Here is a 19,296-nt window from a genome sequence, read left to right as displayed (position 1 = left end):
TCAAAGATTGTGAAGTCTAAGTTGTGAAGTCACAGGGGCCATAACATGTACCACAGAGGCCAGTGAAAAAGCTGGAGATAACTTCTTGTCTTGGGCTGGATTCAAATGCATACACGTGAATTAAAAAGGCACAACATCCCCATTACCAACCTCTAAATTTGTTTTAATTTGACTCTCTTTGAACACCTGGCATAAGTATTAGGCATATTAGGAACACAGCTGGCATAGAGTAAGTTACCTCATACTGTTCAAGTGCCTGCTTCCTTTCTAGTTCAAGCTGTTCCAACTGTTGCATAGCAACTTGAAGAGCACGTTCCTTTATGATCCTCTGGGTCTCTAACTCTTGCTTCTCTGCTTCTGTCATCAGAATGGTCTGCTGCTGCTGCAAGTGCCATTTTTCCAGTTCAGCTCTCTTTGCTGACTCTTCCTCCAGTAACCTAGGGAGGAGATTGTGATGACTGCAGCACGGTATTTGAAAACTAAGTCTAATCCATTATCTAGCACGTATGTGCTAACAAACAAGGAGATCAAGCAAATTACTTTCTGATGATTAACTTGGAAAGTATGGGAAAAGGAGAAGTTTAAACAACATTGGAACCCATACCTGTCACTCAAGAGCACAAACAACGCAATCACAAAAAGTGCAGTTCAGGGAGTTATTTCAGCCTGTAGTGCAACTGCCCAACATGAGAAACCACATGAAAAATAGGCACATAAAGTTGTCACTAGCAGGGAGGATTGAAATCCACAGTAGAAAATGAAAGTGCAGCCCATTATCAGTATGAAATTAATTTGGGATAAAATACAAGCTGATATGAAAATTGGAATAATTATTGCTTTGTGAAAACATGTAATAGCCAAATAGTACACATGTAGGCCTCCATTTTCAGAAGTGACTTGACATTGTTGGTGCCAAATTTGACACACACACTAAAAGGTGTCTGATTTTCTGAAAGTGTAGAGCACACACCTGAAAATCAGGCCTCTTTACGGTGTCATGTTGGGAACCCAAAAACAGACAGCCAAAAGCATTAGTCACTTTTGAACGTTTAGGCCTTAGAGACAAGTGTCCAATACTCAAACATCCAAATCTATTCTGTACCTCCAATGTGTCTACTACATTCAGCTTTGATATCTTATTAAAGATCACTATGATTATTAATCACTACTATGTATTTGTAAGTTCCTCAACCTTATAGTATCTGAGAGAACCCAGTGAATAGCAGCACCTCAGTCCCTCACTTCACCCCTAAATCTCCTCTCCGATATCCTAGAATCAGAGAAATGCAGGGTGGGAAGGGACCTCGGGAGGTCATCAAGTCCAGTCCCCTGCACTGAGGCAGGATAAAGTAAACCTAGACCATGCCTGTCAGGAATGGTTTTATCGATTTACTTCCATAAGATTAAAAACCACACCTGGCTTGAAGTTTCCTTACGGTCTCTTCATCTTGACGTGCCTGTTTCTCATCCTCCAAGGCTTCCTGTAGCTTTTTATACATTTCTTCGAGTTCACATACTCTCTGCAAATACTGTTTAAGTTCAGACGATTTCTGAGCAACCTGCTCTTCCATTTGCTGTCTTACCTGATAACATAAAGTGAAGACACACCTTAGCTCGGCATCCCCATGACAGTTAGTGGGCTTTTCTTTGCCCAGGATGGAGCCCTCAAGGATATCCAATTTTCAGAGAGAGAACCTTTCCACTCTACTTGCCAAGTTTCCCACCTCAGACAGGATTCTCACATGCAGCTTACTTCCCCTGCTCCTCTGCTTGTACTTTTCCCAGGATGCTTAACTTCTCTACCCTCTGTGCTGTCCACACAGCAGGACGTTGTAGTTAAACTTAGGCCTGGTCTACACACAGAGTTGTAGCTTTATAACTAACTGTGTGGTTTCATATTGACTTAATTAAATTGGTACAACTTTGTGGAGATGCTCTTAGAGTGGTTTAAACCTGGCTCAGGTCAGGCAACTTATAGGCACAAGCTAAACAGCTGGAACCAGTATTATACAGACAAAAGAGTCCACATACAAGTTTAAATTGGTTCAACAGCAGTGTATAGACAACCCTTTAGTAAATTTCACACTGTGAAGTCCAGTATGGTAGCCAATGAACAGTGGCAGAGTAGCAGTTGTGGATATGGGGACAGATGTGGGACTGGAAAAGCAGAGAGAAAGCCACAGCAAAGGGTGTTGGCTGTGGGAAGAGAAAGCAAAGAAAGCAGAAGAACTATGGAAATCAAGGAGAGAGACAAAGAAAACAACTCTCCTGCCACTCTTCCAGCCACGCCAGATGAATGGGAATGCGCTACACCTCCTCTCCTTCAAATCTCTCAGTCCTTCTTTTAACACATGGCCAGAGCAGGGAACCAAGCAGAATTGACAGAAATGCTGTACAGCTGTTCCTCTGCTGGGCTCCCCATTCTCACCATGCGTCAGGCAGAGCTGGAAGCAATGGTCATTGGACTGACTGGGAAGAAGAAAGTACCAGTTGTAGAAGGCTGTCTCACACCTTTGGCAAGGTGAAAGGCTGAGGGAAGAGAGCGATGAAGGTAAATCAGGAGACAAACATCTAATTTTCCCTCCAGTCACTGTTTGAAACTTAGCTATTATGTCTTACTCAACAAATCATGACCCTGAATCTCATTGTTGAAGACCAGATAGGACATGCTTCAATGCTCATTATGGTCATTCCTTAAACAGCTAGGAGGGCTTGCTTTTGAGTACCATAAAGCAGGGGTTCTCAAACTGGGGGTCGGGACCCCTCTGGGGGTCATGAGGTTATTACATAGGGGGTCGCAAGCTGTCAGCCCCCAAACCCCGCTTGGCCTCCAGCATTAACAATGGTGTTAAATATATAAAAAAGTGTTTTTAATGTATAAGGGGGGGGTCGCACTCAGAGGCTTGCTGTGTGAAAGGGGTCACCAGTACAAAAGTCTGAGAACCCCTGCCATAAAGGCATTTCCTCTCCTGCAGCTATTAAGCATTCTGCTTCCACAACTATCTCAAGCCTCTGTTGCTCCAGCAAACAAGATCATTTTCCAAAACAGAGCCCACCCCCTCCCACATGCACAGCCATCCCAACTGGATTAGCACAGTAACTTTATGTCCCAAGATTTTATGCAATGAAGTATCTGAGTGACAATCAACACGTATCCTTTATTTTCAATAGATAACTTTAGTAATATACCATTTTATTCAAGACAAAGTCCAGATGAAAAATTATGATAAAATTCATCCTGGGATCTGATTTACTAATTGCAAGTCAGCATTACAAGGCTGTGATGTAAGACAAGATGCTTCTAAAGTTTAATAGGTAGATATGTGCTATATAATAATAAGGGCTTTAGGGATAGCAGATGTATTTTAAGGAAAGCAGCATGGGAACCAGGAAAGCTGGGTTCTGTACTAACTTTGCCAGTGACTCATTTTTGTGACCTTTAACAAGGAACCTCGGTCAGCCCTGGGTTCCTCATCTTTAAGATTTTGAGATTTACAGCTAAAATTACAACGTAAGTGGTAAGCACTATCATCCTTATAATCTATGCACACACAAAGCTCTTAAAATTCAATTTTAATAAAATTATTAGGAATTCAGAATAGAACTGACAATTTAAAGCAAAGAAACACACTTTGCACTCAACTACTACAATTCACGTTGCCCCAGAATTGTACAAACATCATCAATCTGTATATGATTACTCAAAATGAATGCACCGCAAATAAGCATACAGTACATCTATTCTGGTATGCCACCATTCAAAACCTGTTTGGAATCCATTCAGCAAAAGCCTATGATTGTCATGGTGGAAACACAGTTCACTGAGGAAATTCAAAATGTTTTTGGCTATCCGAGCACTCACCATTTTCTCTCTCGCTAGCTCCACACTGAATCGGTCTTGCAGTTCCATTTGAGTCTGAAGACGTTTCTTCTCTTCTACTGCGGCTCGAGCAGCTGCTTCTTCCAGTTGCTGTGCAAAGAAAAACACCATGTAAAAGTGTGTGAGAGACAGTTATCTCACACCTGCATGGATTACATGCTAACCAAAGGCTGACCAGAAATGGTTCAATGACCTTCAGTTAGAGTGACCAGATAGCAAGTGTGAAAAATAGGGACGGGGGTGGGGGAGTAATAGGTCCCTATATAAGACAAAGCCCCAGATTTGGGACTGTCCCTATAAAATTGTGACATCTGGTCACCCTACCTTCAGTCAGTCTATGTACCTGTTACCATCCATGAAACCTCCTCCCATCCAGTCTCATGTACTAGATGGAAACAACGTTCTCAGCTCCCATTCATACAAATGGACAGCTCACTGAAAAAACGGTGGGTGGCACTACAGTTGGTTGGGAATATTTTCAAATTAATTATTTTTGTAAATGCCAATTCATCAGCACCAAGACTGTTGGCATGAAAAGGTGAGTTTTCAGAATTGTCCAAATGTCTTGTTTCAAAACAAAAAAGTTGTTTTTCACTTCAAAATGGATTCTTGTTTTTAAATTTAATTTATAGTTTTAAAAAATTGAGATAAAAACAGAAATGAATTATTTCTATTAACCCAATCCAAAAATGTTGCCAATTTTTTGATTCACAAAAATTTACAATTTTTTTGTCCTAAAATGAAGTCCTGAAAATTCTCACCAAGTGGGAAACCCCTTTTCTCCCCAGCTCTGGGCAAAACGATGCAGATTCCTGCAATAGCGAGTGCACGTGTGGGGACTGAACAACAGCCAGCAGTGAGTGAGTGGACAACAGGAGCACAACACAATGCTTGTGATTTTACAGATATTAACAGGGATATCTGTTTTATAATCGGTTTTCCAATCATTAAAAACTGACTGAGAAGCAGAGTCTCATCTTTGGGCCTGTAGGCATTCCCCAAAATACCATCTTGATCTAAAATTCTATATAACAATGAATTTGCCCTGCAATTTGACCTGTGGGAGGGATGAAAGGGACCAAAAGTCAGTGACAACAGAGCAAATGAGAAGGAAAAATCCAAAATCTAGATTTCAGAGTTGAGTGAATGATTATGTCAGGAGGCTGGGAGGACAGTTCCTCCGGACTGCTGCTAATACCCATGCATAGAGGAAGAGGACAGGAGGTCACAGGCTTTGTGCAGGGCAGGAGGAAGTGGATGCTTCAAGGGAGGAGCTCTAAGGGCCCGAGGATTTCAACACAGCACCCGACAAAGCCAAAGTTGTCTCAGAGGATAAGAAGAAAATGATTTTTTCTATGAGATTATTAAACATAATGGAGTAGAACAGCAAAAAAATGAAAATGATTGATGCAATTTGACTGTGTCCCATTAACATCCACATGATTATATCATACAGGGTTTATAAGAATGGAGCCAATAACCATCACTTGAAATTATAAAGGAAAAGGTAATAGTGAGACATGGTCAGAGCCAAGGACTGAGAGACAAAAGACATTAGAATCGAGTGCCAAGTCTGACCCTAGCACCCTCTACGGCGTTTGGCAAGTCTCTTCACCTCTCTGCACCACTGTTCCACAAAGGTGGATGATAATCTCGTCACAAGGTTTGTGCGTGAATTAGTGTTTGTAAAATGCTCCGACAGTGCTGGACAAGCAATAGTCAGGAATTTTGCACCATTTCTTTTAAAAGCAAAAATAATTCCAAAAATAATAATTCCTTCAAATGAGCTAATTCACACGTTACCCCTGTTTGGAAACCCATCTGTATCTTGAGTCACCAGCATCTTATCAAAGTAAGAATATTTTAATGACATTTTAGGCTGGGATATTCAAATGTGCCGAAGGGAGTTAGGGCCTGTAGCGGGGTGATCACCCCGCTCCGGCCCTGGAAGTGTGGCTGGCTTATAAGGGCCAGTTGGGCCCTGATTAAGAGGGCTGTGGGCCAGAAGCTAGAGAGTCTCTCTCTAGCTGTTGAGAAGGATGGGCCTGGCTGCTAGGGAGCTGAACAGAGTACCTAGAGTGGAGCACAGCTAGGGGAAGGCCAGAGGAGCTAGGGAACTTCGGCCTGGAAAACCCCCAGGCTGTAGGCCAAAGATTTAGGCAAGGTGGGGATAGCTGGTTGGGGGTTCCCCAGGGAGGTAAGGGGTACCGGGGTCAGGGAGGGACACCGGGGCCAGCGGCAAGGCGAGACACCAGCCTGCAGAGGGTGCTCCTGAGTGGAAAGAGCTAATTCCCTGGACGACCATCAGGAGGCGCCGCAGCAGTGAGTCGTCGCCCCATTACAGGGCCCCATCACCTTTCAATGGGAGATGGACACCTACCTCTTCTACTGCCTTTTGAAAATTCCAAATTTTAACCGCTATTCTACTTCCTCTCTCTCTCTCTCTCCCACAGTTTCACTAACCCAACACCTGCTTTGTTAAACACCTGCTCGTTTTAAATAGCTTTCATTTCTTTACAAGCCAGCAATAAACACTAGTAACTGACAAAAATAATCAGGCTGACCAGCAGTGAAGCAATAAGGGGGGAAAGAATAACTTTAGTATTAAATAGCACAAGAGAAGTTTGGTGTTCGGTTTAGACCTCAAATGTAGGTGTTTTACGACAGTGTCTTTGAAAGTGTTCTGGGGAAATGGGAGCAACATCTTAAAAACATCCAAATCCGATATGCTAATTTAAGGACACTTTACCTGTTCACTTCCCCCCATTTTTTAAGCTAAATGAAAATAAAGCAGCACCAATATGAATGTAGGGGCCAAATACAAATCAGATTGATAAAAACTGGAATCTAAGGTCATAATTTTTCAAGTGTCTGCACCAGCTAAGCCCTGCATCCATGTGGATCCCTGTCAATATTTGGGGGCTCCAGATGGACAAGATCCACCCATGCCGAGTCACTTGAACAATCGGATCCTGTTCCCGCTGCTATAGATTGAGGATAGATACTTTTACATTGAGCTTTCTATCCCTCATGTCCGAGAATATATGCATACATACCCAGGTCTGAGGAAGTTATAGAAGGGTGTTAGATATCAGAAAAGTTACTGAGGCAAACAAAGTATGGTGGGTGCTCTGTGTGAAACTTATGCCATGTGACCCAGACCACATGCTGGCCTTCTGCATCACTTAAGTCCCACTTATGACCCCAAAACACAGACTTAACAGGTTCTAGGCCTTGTGCTTGGCCTCACTATGGGGATAAATTTCATCCTTTAATTAGATTAAGGGGAATCTCAAAATTCCATAAGAAAATGTTATTTTAGACAAATGTCAACAACTCACCCACACTTCTAAAATTTTCCTGGCGCCCAGGCCATTCCCAGAGTGTACTTGAGCTCTCCCTGAACTCACGCTGGCTCTCAGCCTGATGCAAACTGAGCTCCAAGCTTTCCGGCACAATTCAGTTTCCTGGAATGTTTACGTAGCTTTTTCCATTAAACGTATTTTCCTAACTGATCAAAAGCTGCTAATTCTTCTACCCCAAATACACAACACTTTCATGTAGTGGAAATGCAGGAGTTCATGTTTTAGCCTAAATTGTTCTCTTTTCACCCTCTAAGACTAAGGAATCATCCAGACCTATTTGAAAGGAGCTTTTTGCCTCAACATTCTTGCCATTTGCCATCTCTGCTGCAAGATTCACAGAAATCTGTTACAATTCAGTAAACATACAGCTTCTGTGAGAACAATCCCATGTTTCTTCCTCTTGAGCACCTGCTCCTCAAGTTATAGCAAACAGAAGTCAACACCTAGGATTTTTGCTGCCTGGTAAGTTACACAAATGATATTAGTAGGTAGTACTAGATATGAGCTAAGGCAGGCATTGCGTTTTGGCACATTACCATGTTTAAAATTATGGGGTAGGAATCAAATCAGAACAAGACCTTCTATTATCAGATTCAGAGCAAGGCCAGGAAACTAATACCCCATAACCCAGTATTACCAAACTGATGTGTTCAAAAATCAAGAATCAGGCTCACAAGAATTACAAGATTTTAAAAGTAATATATTTGGGTTCTTTTCATTTGCCTTCTAGCTTCTATGCCTATAACATGCACTCAGATCACATTTTTAGGCTTCTTTCCACAACCATGAGAGATGGAAATTCACTTTTTAAATGAAAGCTGAGATTCTAAAATATTCACATGATTCCAGGAGCTGGGACTTTAAAGTTAAGCTTGTCTGTGTTAGTAAAATATAATTTTACTAAAATATAATATGTGACTTTATTATAAGTCTCATATTTGGAGTTTTTTAAACACATTACTTAATGGGACTACTCACATGTTTAAAGTTAAACTTCTCTATGTTTTTGCAGGATCAGGGCCTCAGATTGCATACAAGTAATGGATTCAAAGTCTGGGTGACTCTCTGCAGTCTACGTCTAGTCACTCTAGTTTACTTTATAATTGGATCTGATCTTGCTCTAAGATCTTAAGAATAGGTAATAAATCAGATATTTTCTATTTATTTAGGTGCATGAGCAATGAGGCAAGCGTGTTCTAACTGGAAACACAAAACCAACTGAAATTTAGGACAAGGTTACGAGCAGACCAGTTCTGCTTTTCATATTACTTGGCTAAAGAATGTCATTTTAATAGCTTGCAACCACAGTGGGTCAAGGACCAAGTCTCCTTCCACACATTGTATGGCATGGAACATACTGACAGAACACAAATTACTAACAAATAAATATATGTAGTTGGAGATGGTATGAGCAAGGGGAGGGGAGAAGTTAATAGGAGCATGAAGTGGAAAACGGAGGAACAATGTAGCGGGAGAGAGGGAGAAAAGGATAGAACAGAAGATGGAGAGCCAAGAGAGTTTTGAATGGCTTAACTACTCATGAGTTGCGAATCTACAAGTGAGTTCATTTGATATATACAGGTCTTCCCAAAGGAGTGCCAATACAACTGTTATACAACACCCCACATTCCTCTACGTGCTACGCATCTTCTAGAAAATTACTTTAGATATATTTTGATTTTTTTAATCTCTGCCTGTGAAAGCCAGCTCTCAGAGGGAGAGAAGGTTATGGCTAAGATGTTTCTGAAACCTCTGAAAATGACCTAAAGTGAAGTTTACGTACATGGTATCATCATGAATTTAAGGTCTTCTGTTGTCTCTGAATTGACCAGGGCTAGAGGAAAGTACTGTGTCCCATTAAGAAGATGGGAAGCTCCCCTTTCTATCTGTATAAGACCCTTTTTCAGCACTGATGAATCATGAGATAATCAGACTGTAGCCCTATCACTAGTCCTGAAATGGCCAGTGTAGTTTTGGGACAGAAGTTCCCTCAGAAAAGAAGGAACATATTTCTCTGGCCTATTTTATTTTTTTAAACGGAAAAGGCAGCTGTCTCAATTTTACAGCACAGGGGACAGGATGTAAAGAAGCGATGCCGGCTGCTGACAGGAAGCACTCTAGGTAGCAGCTGAGATGTGGTATGGCAAGTGGTGGGGTTGAAATCCAAGAATAACCCATGATATTTAAGGGAAAGTTCACTAGGTTTGTAAGTTTTGTCCAAGAACACTTAAATTTCATTGTAGAAAATGTTTTGTAAACAGCTAGAGCTTTTGATACATAAATCTTAAATTAGGTAGAATGGATCTTTTAACTTTCACCAAGCCTCACCGGGGAGCAATCACACAGATGTAGGCAACTCTAATATCTGCAGTGATCAGCAAGTTAATAGCAAATACATAATGCTCCTCAGTGCTGTTCATAGAACCTTCTGCCAAGCTTCCTTAATCCAAGTTTTAAACATCTTTAGAGCTTTCAGATAAATTGATTTCTAAAGCTTTCCCCCAATATTCGCACTCGAGCGGTCTGAATCTGTTGTTCTGCAAAGTCAATGCAAATTTTATGAGAAAACATGCGTTTGAGCAAAGTACACGTGGTCAATACCTTTATCTGAGCTGTGAATCTGCCCAAAACTGCTCCCATCAGATTACAAACACACACAAGGATTCTGCAGCATATTTCAATGTGTCTCTGGAAATTGAACTTTACATATATTGTTGGAAGTGTGCTGGGGCAGGATTTTTTCCTCTTTCTCAGTCCCTGTGACCTATGTAACTTTAGTAATCCATTAAAACTAAGAAAACCCTAATGGAAACTCTGTTAAACGCCAGCCTGCTCCTTCAGTTAACTAATTAAAGGGGCTAGATCCCCAGGCCATGGTGCAGCCCCTCTGAGATGCATCCATGGCACAAAGTGCTGTAAAGCTACCCTATGTGGACAGCTGGTGATTTCCCTTGCTCTATGCCTCTCTCTCTCCCTGGCGTAGGGGGCACACCCAGAGCACTTTCCGTTCCTCCAGCAGAACGGCCTCTAGAGAGCTGTTGCAGACAGCACTAACTTAACTGGGGTCTAGCTCATTTGCCAGTAACTTCAGGTTGGAACAGCTGCATGCCTGCCTCTTTTCCCATCCCTTCTGCCCACCCAGGGTCCTGCGCTAAGCATAGCTCAGTGTGTCCTGACCCTGCACAAAAAGCACACGCATGTGTAAAACAGACTAATATTGCAAGAAACTCAATCTCAACCAAACAGACTTCTCTAGGCAAAATTCTGGTCTGATCAGTGCAATGTGAAAGCTTGAAAGCAAACAACCTGCCCGCACCTTTCTCACTGTCTCCAATTCCTCCTGCTTGTTCTCATTGGCTATTTGGAGTTCTTTCATCTGCCGCTCCAATTCCTCTTGCTCAGCTTGCAGTTTCTGGCGTAATTCTTTCCGTTTCTGGCGCGCTTCTTTGTGAGGTGGAGGGCTGCCAACCCTCAGCAGGTTTACAGTGGTCTGAATGGCTGTAAAGGAGTCCACGTGATGGAAAGGAAAAGCAACAATAAAAGAGAACTTCAGTTAGGAGAAATGCTAGATTCTCTGGATAGCCTGGGTGGGTGAGAAACAGCTATTCTGTTATCGCACACAGCAGTCTCTCTTCATCCCCACTCTCTCTTATTAAGTTAACTAATAACATGAAAAAAGTAAGTGTGCTGGCTTTCTACACATTGCAATATCATCTGTATCCCAAAGAGAGGCATGTCCAGTAGTTCCAATACCCTGACCGATTATTCCATAGCCAACATCAATTTCTAGCGGTGCATTGGCAAGATTAAGATGGTGTGAATATAAATTATTGAAAGAGAGAAAGCCTTAGGAAATGACAACCAATTGCAAATTTCTCTCCACATCCCTAGACAATTTTCTCAGTGTTTCTAATCCACATAATAACCGCTGTGTTTCTCAGGGGCATGTTGACTGATAGAACTTCAAAAATAGTACCCTCACATTTCATTTCCTAGGACCAGCATTTTATCTGGGCTGCACATCTTACTAGTAAAAGAAAGGTAAATTCTTTCAGCAAGAAAGTGGTTTCTATTTAGAGTGACTGAAACACTCAGAAAGAAAAGCAGTCAAGTGCTAGTTTATTTCCTCTTTTGATAATTTTTCTACCTAGAAGAGTGAAATGTCTCATTTTAGCATTGTGTAATTGCTAACCACACACCCCTTGTGCAGCCTAATTAAGTAGAGACTGTAAATTAGGAGGGAAGTATGAACAACAATACTTAGCACTTTGCGTTTTCAAAGTGCTGTACAGATGTTAATTGGCTTTTCTGCACTACACAGCATTGCAGTGGAAGAGCCAGATTTAGAGAACAAGAGGTCCTGGTCTCCAGCCCTATGCTGTGTCCACTAGACAATATTATCTCAAAAGTAAAAACCAGTTTTAAGATGTTAAGATGAACGAGCTTTCACCACCCCCAACAAAAAACAAACAAAAAATCAAACCTACTGAACAATTTATTTTCTTCCTAAAAAATGTGGCTGTATCACAGAGCAAGTTTGTATGTGAACAGAAAGAAATAACAAAAAGTAAACAAATAAAAATCATCTTTCATTGCGTGTTAGCCATCCCACAACATGCAGCAAATCAGTTACTGAAAGTGAACTGCTGGTAGGCAGAGTTCCATATGAGCTCTTTCTACAGGATAAAATTTATGAAAGCGCATCAGCACAGATTTTCAAAAGTGACTAGTGATTTTGGATGCCTCAATTTGACACCTTGAAGAGGCCCATTTTTCTGCGTTTTGGTGCTTAGCTCTTTCTGAAAATCAGGTCCCTTTGAGATGTCTCAGTTTTGGAATTCGAAGGGGAACCACCCCAAAATCACTAGTCACTCGTGAAAATCTTGTTCTTAAGCACATGCTTAAGCGCTTTGCAAAAGCGGAACCTTCACTCGCACATCATCACTAAGATTTAAGACACTTTACCTTGAATCCACTCCTGCTTCTTCTTTTTATCAGAGGCACTAATCTCAAAGCTTTTATCTAAGCATTTGATAAGAAAAAGACATTTCTTTCCATCTTTGTCAGGCAAGGACTGGAATGAAAAACAAAGTATTAGTTTCCAGTGAACCTAAATACCACACCTGAATCGCACACCATATCGCATCCCACCTATGCACCAATCAGTCACATGTACAGGCTATGAAGATATACAACAGAATAATATTTCATTTGCATATTTTATAGTTTGAGATATAAATGCCATTTTACATAGAGATGCAAAACTGCTGTTCATGGAAAATTGAAACATTATAAAACAGTTACGTTTTTATTGTTACTGCTTTCCACTCATGAACTTATTTGTACAAATTCCAATAGTTTCATTAAATGATCTTTGTGAAAATAAAACCTAGAGACACAGCCCAACAGAGTGACCCACTGATGCAAAAAGGAAAAAAATAGAATATCCCACCATCACTGAATAGACACTGTTGGGAGTCCACCACAAAAGATTATTTTAAAATGTCTATATTTAGAGAGTTGAATTTATTTTTACCTCTACAAAACAGTTTTCATCCAAGATGATGTCTCCTTTTTTGTCTTTTAAGTCTTCACTCGCGTAATATGAAATAATATTTGGTTTTAGCACAAACCAACGTTCTGTCCAATTTTTCCTTCTGTGACCTTTTTTCAACATATAACCCTGTAAAAAGGAATGACCCATTGAATTGCGTCCCCTCAATTGTACTGCTCTGCCTTTTACTTGTGTACCCTAAGGTTATGATCCAAGACCGATGAATAGACCAGGCCCTAAATGCTGATTCTTACACACTGCCGTTCCTCGTAACTTGCAATTCCATCAGCTGTTGCTTAGTTCATGAAAGTAATTTGTGATTCCTTTTTCCCGATTTGCAAATGGTAAAACCATCTTTAAAGTAACAGAAATAATACTGCAATCTCTCTGGATTCTATTTGATAACATTTTACCACCACTCTTCCTTTTTTTAATTATTATTATTATTATTAGTGCTACCATACTACTCTGCTGGACATGTTATCCATGATGTGTAATGACAGAGATTTTATTAATTTAATCACATTGTGAAATGTCAACAACAAAATATCCCATACAACAAAATACCCCAGTGGTATATGTAGGGCCTGGAGCTAAATAGATATTCTAGCTAGATATTCCATCCCCTACTGTACACGTAACCCTGGGGATAAGAAAACTTCCACCTCCTGGAAGTGGTTCTTCCTGTCTCCTAAAATACCTTCTGCTGCCTTGCTCATCCAGCTACACCCAAAAAGAGTCCAAAGCCTTTTTTAAAGAAATGATCCCAATGAGAGTGTGCTAGAAACTTCAATTAGTGGGACTGAGAAAGGGAGAATGAAAACTATACTTCTGACTAGTATACTATATTTGGGGAGCATAGGGCAAAATCCTGACCCCACTGAAGTCAATAGTTGTTTTCCCATTGATTTCAGTGGGGCCATAGTATTTTAGTTTTCCTTACATTTACTTAATCCGCTTTAAATAAAAGAAAAACATTGTGTCTCCAAGGGCTTGTTTCTACAAACAGCTCACAGCAAGCTGGGTGTAAATCTATCCTGCTCTAGCCTGCCATGCACTAACTGGCTGCAAGTTGCTACCACACACTAAAAAGTGCTATCGTGTGCTTTGATCTACGGTAGCGTGTCACCACATAGATCAAAGCCCATTACAACACTTTTAGCACCTGGTAGCAGTTCCGCATGGCCAGTGAGTGGGCAGGCTAGATTTGCACAGCAGTTTGCTCTACACTAATAGCCATACAGACATACCCTAATACCCCACCTTAATTATCATCATAAAGATTTCAAACTCCCCCTCCTTCCTTTTCCAATCCACGCTTTTTACAATCCGCACACAGCAGGTGGACTTCATAAAGAACAAAAATAACTAGTCTGATCAATTTGTCATCAGCTGAACTGGAAGTGGAACTATTAGTGGGATCTTAGACCTAATTCTTTATATTTACTGCAGACCTAACATCAAGTACTATTTGTGATATAGTATCGGAATTTCTTACATATTTTCCCCCTTCTAGATAGCTAGTTAACTTTTTTTGGAAATGTATTTATATCTTTTGTCTCTTGGTGACGAGGAGGAGGAGGAGCCAGGGGATGTGGAGATAGTTCTTTGCTTAAACTGTGTTCAGTTTATGTGGAAAATAAATAAAATTGATAGAATAAAAGAAATATCACATTTCTCTTTGCTTTGAAGCAGAATGAGATCAGGATCACTTCCCTTTTCTTTTCTGTGGGGGAAGGAGGTCTATAAGTACCCAGTCCAAAACAGAGCTTGTATTTCACACAGAGGAAATATTAAAATGTCAAAGATGTAAAACTACAATTGTTCTAGCTACATATCTTTGGTGGTGGAGTCCAATAGACTGGCCCCAAGATCCTAAGCATCTACATTTCACCTCCACACAGAAAGGATTAACCATAGTTGGCTTTCACCCAAGCCTTATTCTGGGCCATCATTTCCCTCTCTTATCAGTTCCAAATGTACCCAAGTATAAGGTGAGTGAAGAATATAGTGTAGTCTTCCCCTAAACTTCAGTAATGCATAATTAACACACCAGGTACACTTATGGTATCAAATACATTATTTTTTTATAATACTGCTGTTAGCAAATGGGAAAGACCAATTCAAACTCCCTATTGCCCAAGAACACCATAAACATGAGGCAGCAGCAGCGGCCATGAGATAGTTACACAGCTACATGGTGCATTCTTCACAGGTTATGGGGAGAATTCCATCCCTCTCAGTTTTCTATTAGTCCTCCATATAAACCCTATTTACTCCTGCACTAGGGAGGAGAATTTGGCTCCATGCAAAGTCGTGTGCCCCCATTCATCTCAATTAGCTGTTAACACTGAAATCTAATGATGAAAACATAATTAGATATATTAACTACTGCATTAAACAATAATTTTAACAGAAGCACCCACCTAATGTGTTTTATCCAGTGTGGTTACAGCTAGTCAAAAGGATGTTCCACAGGAAAGAGAATGCATGTTGAAAGATGTAAATGATTGAATGTTCTATCAGACATTTGAATTTACTGGCAGTCAATTTAAAAAAAAACAAAAAACAAAAAATACCCACTAGTTTAAAAAGTTATTTTGGGTACTACAGCTTCCCCCGTTTCCCCTGCTAATTTCTGTAATCTCATTTTCCCCAACTCTTATGTGCTTTGTTTTTTGTTTTTGTTTTGGTCGTCCTGTTGCCATCCTGCCAAGTACGAGCCATTCAGCAGTGGGGTGGCTTCCCCCATGGCTGGGGGCTCTCACTCACTCACCAGCCAGGAGTGTGTGGGCAGTAATTGTTCAGCAGCAGGATGGCCTCCCGCTCAGTTGGGAATTTGTCTTCCTTCTTGCAGCCCTGGCTGGGGGTCTATGCTCCACTGGGCCAGGACCACCACCTTCCACCCAGGTCTCTTGGGCTGCTTGGAGCACCCTGCAGTCCTGCTGTCCTCGGTGCCCCAACCGTAACCTCAGCCCTACCCCACCCTTACTTTCCCACAACTGTAAAAATAAAAAGTTAATATTTGAACACAACAACAACATTAAAAATAAAAATCAATATTGTTAAATTTGCACACACACAAAAAATAATTCCATCAATACTAGTTATATCTGAATTAAAGTGTGATTTTCCAACAGACTGGTGATTGTCCAGAAGGGGAAGAGGTCAGGTCGTAACAAACTTTTTAAAAAGTCTTTTTAGAAGCAAGGAGACATCCCCGAACAAAGTCAGTCACCAAAAGAAGAGACAGTCAAGACACTGCAGCAATCCTTTTATGAGAGGCAACACAGCATCACACAGAAAGCATTTGAAACATCTAAAGAAATCAAGACATTTCCTTTCAAACATCAAGTGGATGGACTGAGCTGACGCCAATTATGATGTTCAATGGTATTAACAGAATGGCTTAAATTTTGTCCTCAACTGTTCATCCCGCCAACGAGCAATAAGGAGTTAACAAAAACAGATGTTTTTCATTGTTCTTTGGCTATTTTTTAAGAACTTCCTGTGCCAAGATTTTCTGATAACTTCTTCTGAATGGATTTGGAAGGGCTGCCAAAAAAGCCTTTGCTTGCTTTCTTCATAAGGAGAAACAATCAAAGACCACTAACAGTTCCCCATAAAGTACACATGAGTGTGAATTAGAACCCTAGGTAAGTGCAGTTTGCCTGAATAAAAACACTTCACTGGGGTTTTAAGGATTTATTTTTCCTATTAAAAATATACAGTCCTTTAAAGCCATTCTGGGACTTTCTGAAATATCTAGAACAACTGAGGAGTCCCCTGACCAAATGGTAATCATTCCCTCTACGGCAACTCCAAACGAGAAGAAGGTTGACAGAAATATTCTATGAATTTTAAGATAAAACCATTACTTTTTAGCTTTGACTTTAGCTTAGTAAATCACTAATGATCCATAGTCTGCTATGCAGAGTTAAATAGCATTTTCTACACAATTTTTATGCTGTTTTAGCTGTATCAATTTAGAAACAGATACAGTTAAATCGGTGCATCACCCTTGTGTGGGCACAGTTAGACTGATATATACCTATCAGAGCTTTTTTCTGTAAATCAACTGCAAATGTTAATATATTAATACTTATATGATATAGATATAGATATATATTTAACATATTAAAGACTTACCACAAATTCAGGAATTAATAAATAAGGTTTTGCAGCTATTCTATTAGCTAATGAATTACTGGTATAAAGAGAGGTCCTATTTTAAGTCAGAAACAGAAGGGCCACTTTTCCTTCAGTTCCTAAGTACAACTCACCAAGGACAAGTATCTCCTTTGCATTACTAGAAAGGTTAAATAGATCTTTTTACATAGCGCAGCTTCCCTTTTACAAAATATATTCTTTTAAAAATAAACCACATTCACAAACTCTTAACAGAAACCAACTCTCAGAGCACTAAGGAGACCCCTCGAGCTTGTTCGCTGCCATCAGCTAAAGAAACTGTTATTCATGGCAGCAGAATTCATGGGCAAATGATCTCATCCAATAACTCATACATCCTGCTATTTTCAAACATTCATTCCATGCAATTCTTACCTGTTTCAGTACATCTAATATGAGCTCATTAAAGACCTCATTAACTGCCATTGATATAGTCTGTCGGTCCATCCCTTTGCTGAACTGTCCACTTCCAATAAGCTCAATCAATTCCCATGCAGAAAGACCTTGATTGGCACCGAGGCTGTTCTTATTATGTTCAAACTGTTCTTGATGTGAGCCTGCCCCCATTGCTTCAGTGAGTTTTTTAAGCAAGTATTCAATCTGTACAGAAATAGAAGCAAAAATTACATCATTTTTAAGAATTTAGTCAAATGCTTAAAAGCTCTAGGCCAAAATTTGCATGCCTAAAGTTAGGCTCTTAAATCCACATTTAGGCACCTAAAGATAAATGGCTTCATTTTCAAAGATTCCAAGCTCCCACAGTTCTTATTTGCTACAACAGGGTTGTGTGTGCTCATCACCCCCAGAAAATCTGACTACTCATATTTAGAAGCCTAAATATGGATTTAGACTTCTAACTTCAGACACTCAGTTTTGGGATTTCGGCCCACAAATGATACACATGGAAGTTATTCTTTAATAGCATCAAGATTATGCAGAATTAAATGTGAGAAAGAGGAAAGCTTCAAAAGCATTACAATTTTATAAAAGTAAACCAATAAAATATAGCAGGAAGAGTAAAAACATTAGCAATAGTCACATGCTAGTCACATGTCTGAGCCCTGACGCCTCCCCCTCAAATCTGATATTATGTTATCAGGAAGGACATAAAAGAAATGAAAGTGAGGATGAAAAAGTATTCATTCCTAAAACAAATTCTCTTTTTCCTAATACTTTCCATATCATGGGTCAGAAAACAATAACTATAACTATAGCTTCTACTGAGGTTAGTCAAGACTTAAATCTTGCTATCTATCTTACACCACTAATTGCACTTATTTAATACTAGATTTATTTAAAACTGAATCCATCCAGTAGTAAAAAAAACCCTACAAATCTTTAACCAATGCCAGTTTGTGAGTTCCTACTTCCACAATCACATCTATACAATAAAAATCATCATTGTCAGTTTCCTATGCCTGAAGATACACAACACTTTGATGTAATATAATTAGACTTCAAGGATGGTTTGGTCTAATCCTGAAGACAGGCCAGGTTTGCCCAAGACAGTAGAGAAAGGCATAAAGAGAACAATGGTTTACTGTGTTTTTCCACCAGCTTCATGGCAAGGCCACTATGTGCCATAGTTGACTGGGGCAATGAAGCCAGAAAAAGCAAGGCATTTCCCCGACAGCCAAGGTAAACCTGGGTAAAGGGAGCAAAGCCACTGTGGTACATCATGGCCTGCCAACCCCAACAAGAAGTTCCTATGGAGACAAGGGGCAAATCAGCCTCTAAAATAGCTGGCCCATCTTTCCGGTGACTATAAAAGCAAGCATATGAATCCTGCCTATGGCCTCCATTCTACGGCAGATGTTGCGTCAGCTCTCTCACACCAAGGGCTCTTAGAAGCGGTTCCTCTTAACCACTGAATTTCTTTGTGTGCAGAGCTGATGTCGCTGAAAGGGCACGTGATGGTCACAAGTACAACAATGGCTTAGGGGTGGACTCCATCGGACTGAGTCTTACAAGGTACCTTTCAGATCCCCTTTTCAGTACATGCAGGATTAGCTATTTTTTAGGCCTACTCTCCCTGGTAAACAGTCCTGCTGGAGGGTTGGAACAATTGTGTAAAGTAGGCCAATTGTTAGGTACAATTTTCAAAAAGCACTTAAGTGACATAGAACATCTCATGTTCAAAAGTGCCAGGGTCCTCAGTGCCTCAAATGAAAGTCATTTATTTGAGCACTTGTGAAAATCTCCCCCTCCATGTCATTGATGCTGTGCAACCTCCCTTACACTAGTGCTTCTGAGAAACCAAGAAGTAGGTCATTTCTTCCATGGATTACAGAAAAGTCAGTGTGGGCCAA

General features: G+C 40.4%; 1 protein-coding gene across 1 annotated transcript in view; it reads right to left on the bottom strand.

Moving 5' to 3' along the window:
* The window catches only part of SWAP70 (switching B cell complex subunit SWAP70), a 52,137-nt gene that overhangs the window by 4,111 nt on the left and 28,730 nt on the right, over window positions 1-19,296 (bottom strand). The window contains exons 4-10 of the mRNA XM_054025188.1: window positions 17,363-17,587; window positions 12,782-12,928; window positions 12,211-12,319; window positions 10,562-10,743; window positions 3,863-3,970; window positions 1,417-1,583; window positions 239-437 (exon numbers count right to left, since the gene is read on the bottom strand). Coding sequence (XP_053881163.1) covers window positions 239-437; window positions 1,417-1,583; window positions 3,863-3,970; window positions 10,562-10,743; window positions 12,211-12,319; window positions 12,782-12,928; window positions 17,363-17,587 — 1,137 coding nt within the window. The remainder of the gene's footprint in view (window positions 1-238; window positions 438-1,416; window positions 1,584-3,862; window positions 3,971-10,561; window positions 10,744-12,210; window positions 12,320-12,781; window positions 12,929-17,362; window positions 17,588-19,296) is intronic.

The sequence above is a fragment of the Malaclemys terrapin genome, chromosome 4, assembly GCF_027887155.1.
Source record: "Malaclemys terrapin pileata isolate rMalTer1 chromosome 4, rMalTer1.hap1, whole genome shotgun sequence".
Taxonomy (NCBI): Eukaryota; Metazoa; Chordata; order Testudines; family Emydidae; genus Malaclemys; species Malaclemys terrapin.
The sequence above is the reverse complement of the archived record's forward strand: the minus strand, read 5'-3'. Positions and strand labels throughout refer to the sequence as shown.